At 43.1% G+C, this 4,791-nt stretch overlaps 1 protein-coding gene across 1 annotated transcript in view; it reads left to right on the forward strand.

Moving 5' to 3' along the window:
- Window positions 1–4,791, forward strand: part of OTUD7B (OTU deubiquitinase 7B) — a 95,995-nt gene that overhangs the window by 84,638 nt on the left and 6,566 nt on the right. Inside the window, exons 8-11 of the mRNA XM_011973640.1 lie at window positions 1,352–1,479; window positions 1,791–1,940; window positions 2,489–2,603; window positions 4,221–4,305. Coding sequence (XP_011829030.1) covers window positions 1,352–1,479; window positions 1,791–1,940; window positions 2,489–2,603; window positions 4,221–4,305 — 478 coding nt within the window. The remainder of the gene's footprint in view (window positions 1–1,351; window positions 1,480–1,790; window positions 1,941–2,488; window positions 2,604–4,220; window positions 4,306–4,791) is intronic.

Consider the following 4,791-nt stretch of genomic DNA (forward strand, 5'->3'; position numbering starts at 1 on the left):
GGAGGGGGGAGGGATAGCATTAGGAGATATACCTAATGTAAATGACAAGTTAATGGGTGCAGCACACCAACATGGCACATGTAGACATGTAAAACAAACCTGCACATTGTGCACATGTACCCTAGAACTCAAAGTATTAAAAAAAAAAATGTGCAGGAGCAGCAAGCAGTTCCCATGCTACCCTAGATCTGAGGAGTAGCTTTGGGTGCATTCCTGAAAGTGCAGCCTAGAATCTGTTTATTGATCCATTTAGTACTGACACAAGCCTGTAATATGCTGTAGTAAACTTTCTCTTTAAAGGAAAAAAAAAGGTTGACCATGTGTTTATAATTGTTAAAGCTGGGTGATGGATGCATGAGTGTTTAGTATACTATCATTTCTAGTATTGAATGTGTTTAAAATTTTGAAATTTTCCATAATGGTTAAAAATTATAACCTATCCAGATTTGGTTGTACATAAGAATAATCTGGGAGAGTTATTTAAAATGCTAATTTCTGGACCTCCACCCCAGAAAAGTCCAGTTGAGTTGGACAGAGGTAAGGCCCAGAAATCTTTGTTTGTAATAAGCATCCAGTATTGAATAAAATTGCTTTAGGGGGTGGAAGCCATTGAATATTGAGTATGTGAATGACAGGAGCAAATTTGTCCCTCCATATTTGAACACACTGACTCCACTGGTTAATGAAGTGGAAAGGAGTGAGATAAGAGGCAGTTGTAGTAATCCAGGAAAGGGCCATGGATGTGAACAGTGAGGTAGACTGAAGATAGGCCATGGGAGACAGATAAAAGAAACACACAGGAAATGGGATTGGTGAAACCACGTGATTACTGGAAGGTGAGAGATAAAAGCACAGTAAATATTCCACAGATTTCTGATTGGGCTATTGGATAGATGGTGAGGCTGTTCTTTAAGTGAAGGAACATAGGAAAGGAATTGTGTTTGGTCGTTTTTATAAGACATGAGTGTGATGTGTGGGTGGTTGTAGTATATGAAGTAAGTAGGATGAAGCTATGCAGTTGTGTATTGAGCTACTGGATAAAGAGAATGGAGAGAGGCTATTGAACAGGAGGAATATTAAGAGATAGGGATTACCTCCAAATTCCTAACACTGCTTTAACCCCAGAGACTTCAAATCTCTTTTCTTGGATTTCCCCATATGTGAAAAGGAAGTAGAAACAGCTATGGTAGCATAAAATAATCAGCTACATCAGTGGCAGCCTTAAGATTGGAAAACCAGGAAAGGGCATTCTTCTTTTCCCTTTCTGCAGAACTGGTCTTCAGGGTCTCCTGTTTCTACTCTCTCATTTTTACCGCACCCCTTCCACTCTCTTCCCCTCCCGCCGTTCCAGGGTGGAGAGTTCTGAGGAGCCTGTATATGAGAGCCTTGAAGAGTTTCACGTCTTTGTCCTTGCTCATGTGCTTAGGAGGCCCATAGTCGTCGTGGCAGACACCATGCTGAGGGACTCCGGAGGGGAAGGTGAGTCAGCCAGTCAGTCCTCACTCCATCCTGAGCACCCCCTTTTGCAGAGCCTTAGGCTAAGCATTGGAAGGAAGGCAGGAAAGGGGATATATAGACCCTTGGGGAAAAAGCAAGTTATCAATTAGAATAGTGCAAAATTCTCAAGAGATTCTGAGTAAAGCAGTTGGGATTAGTTGACAGGGCTTCTTAGGAAAGAATTATTAAACATGTTGGAATGAAAGCAGGGGCTCAGTTGGCAGAATGGGATGAAGGGATTGTCCACTAGGCAGAAACATAGCCTTCATAATAATCTTCATGGCTTCCTGCAGCATTTGCCCCTATTCCCTTTGGAGGAATCTATCTGCCTTTGGAGGTCCCAGCCAGCCAATGTCACCGCTCCCCTCTGGTGCTCGCATATGATCAGGCCCACTTTTCTGCACTCGTGTCCATGGAGCAGAAGGAGAATACCAAGGAACAAGGTGCTGAATGACATGTCTTTTGGTCTGCATTATTTTTACTTGAAAAACTTGAATGAGATCTAATGTAGGAGGAAAGAATTAAGTGACATGCAAGCCCAGACAGCACATGTTGATACTGTTTTGTTAAGTTATGCCAGAGTTTTCAAATTAAAAAAAAAAAAAAGTGGGGGTTTGGGAGTAAAGCAAGACCTATATTCCCACTTCTGGAGTAAAGGCTTATGATTAAGGTGGTAAGAGCTTCTAAATGATGCTTTTCTAATTTGTGTTAAATTATGACTAAATTATCTGAATATACATTAACTGGAAAGAACATCGTGAGAGTTAGTTAACTGACTGGTGGGGACTCAGGGAGATTTGTGGCCTAAAACATGTGCTGTGTGGTAGCGGGAAAACTAGCCAATTAGTTTTAATGCTGGGCTAATTCACATGTAAGAACTGAGAAGTGACTACAATTAAAGATCTTAGTATGATTTTAGTGAAGTAAGTCTGTGTTCAGTTGCCTTTCTCTCTCAAGGAAATTCCTTAATGATATGTTTCTTCCTCCCCAGCTGTGATCCCACTTACAGATTCAGAGTATAAGCTGCTGCCCTTGCACTTTGCTGTGGACCCTGGAAAAGGATGGGAGTGGGGCAAAGATGATAATGACAATGTCCGATTGGCCAGGTAAGCCAGGCCTAGTCTTTTCATCTACTTTGTAGCTGGGATTTCTTCCACATGCAGCATCCATCTCCCCGGGATTTTTCCTCAGCTCAGGCAAGACGGTCACAAGCTAAGGCGAGTTTTGTGAAGATGGGGAGGTAGAGGACAGGTTGGGCACCAGGACTCTTTCATGGTGTAGCTGCTTTTTCTCCCTCTGAAAGAGATGGGAATCCTAGCATCTCAACTTGTTCTTTTCTTACAATAGGAAAAGTGTTCATGTACTGATTTATTCCTAAAAGAGTAATCAGAAAATCAGGATAATAAGGCCGGGCGTGGTGGCTTATGCCTGTAATCCCAGCACTTTGGGAGGCCGAGGTGGGTGGATCACGAGGTCAGGAGTTCAAGACCAGCCTGGTCAATATGGTGAAACCTCATTTCTACTAAAAATAAAAAAGTTAACTGGGTGTGGTAGCGTGCACCTGTAGTCCCGGCTACTTGGGAGGCTGAGGTAGCAGAATCACTTGAACTCGGGAGCTGGAGGTTGCAGTGAGCCGACATCGTGCCACTGCACTCCAACCTGGGTGAGAGTGAGACTCTGTCTCAAAAAAAAGAAAGAAAGAAAGAAAGAAAATCAGGAGAATCAAATCACTTATCTTAGCCCAAGTGAGAGGAGTTTTAAAGAGTTGATCAAGGCTGGACGCGGTGGCTCATGCCTGTAATCCCAGCATGTTGGGAGGCTGAGGCGGGCGAATCACCTGAGGTCGGGAGTTTGAGACCAGCCTGGTCAACATGGAGAAACCTCGTCTCTACTAAAAATACAAAATTAGCGAGGCGTGGTGGCGCATGTCTATAATCCCAGCTACTTGGGAGGCTGACGCAGGAGAATCACTTGAACCCAGGAGGCAGAGGTTGCGGTGAGCTGAGATGGTGCCATTACACTCCAGTATGGGCAACAAGAGCGAAACTCCATCCTAAATAAATAAATAAATAAATAAGTGATCAAAATAGTCTGCTCTGAGTTTTTGCCCTTCTGGAATTTAAACTAATAGCAAGATAAATATGTTCCCTACCCTCTCAGCCCCCACTCTACCTCCCTATGGCTTGTTAAGCTTTCCTTCTGCCTCCTCCATCAACTTCCTGATGGAGAGTGTATGAATGCAAAAGCTCCTCCCTTAGTACTTACCCAGCGCTTTCCTCTCTGGGCTCCTGCCACTGGGTCCCAGCTAAGAGAGTTTGATTTTAAAATCCAGAGTTTATGACTTTTTAAAAATAACCTCTCACCTAATTATCAAAAGCTCCTTCTAAATAATATTTACAACAACAACAATAATAATGGCTACTGTCTAGTATTTTCCATTTTCCAGACACTGTGTTGGGCTCTTTCCAAACACTATTTTAATCTTTACAACAACCCTGCAAGATAGATATTATCTATACCCATTCTTAGCTGCAACTGAGTTTCAGGGAGGTTGAAGTGACTTGCTTAAGGTCATAAAGCTTATTAATTAGTGGAGAAATAGTTCAAACCCAACCCTATTTGAGTCCTAAGCCATGTAGCCCTCTCCCACCCTTTCTCCCAACTATATCAAATTGCTTTGCTTTTGAAAGGTCACAGTGAATTTTTTTTTCTCTTTTTCATAGTGTAATTCTGTCCCTAGAGGTCAAATTGCATCTGCTGCATAGCTACATGAATGTGAAGTGGATCCCACTGTCCTCTGATGCACAGGTGAAGACTTCTCCCATATCTACCCTGGTGTGTCTGCATTTCATTTTCAGTGACAGAACAAGGAGATCTGAGATGGTTTCCTTCTGAATCTATTCTGAGTGGTGGCTTACAATTCAAGGTTAGAAGTAACTAGAAGATGTCAAATAAGTTCCAAAGACACTTTTTCCTGTTTTTATTGTATTTTTTATTTATTTATATTTTTTGAGATGGAGTCTTGCTCTGTCGCCCAGGCTAGAGTGCAACGGCACAATCTTGGCTCATTGCAACCTCCGCCTCCTGGGTTCAAGCGATTCTCCTGCCTCAGCCTCCTGAGTAGCTGGGATTACAGGCATGCGTCACCAAGTCCAGCTAATTTGTGTATTTTTAGTAGAGGGCAGGTTTCGCCATCTTGGCCAGGCTGGTCTTGAATGCCTGACCTCAGATGATCTGCCTGCCTTGGCCTCCCGCAGTGCTGGGATTACAGGCGTGAGCCACCGCGCCTGGCCT

This window comes from Mandrillus leucophaeus, unplaced genomic scaffold (assembly GCF_000951045.1).
Source record: "Mandrillus leucophaeus isolate KB7577 unplaced genomic scaffold, Mleu.le_1.0 Scaffold139, whole genome shotgun sequence".
Classification (NCBI taxonomy): domain Eukaryota; kingdom Metazoa; phylum Chordata; class Mammalia; order Primates; family Cercopithecidae; genus Mandrillus; species Mandrillus leucophaeus.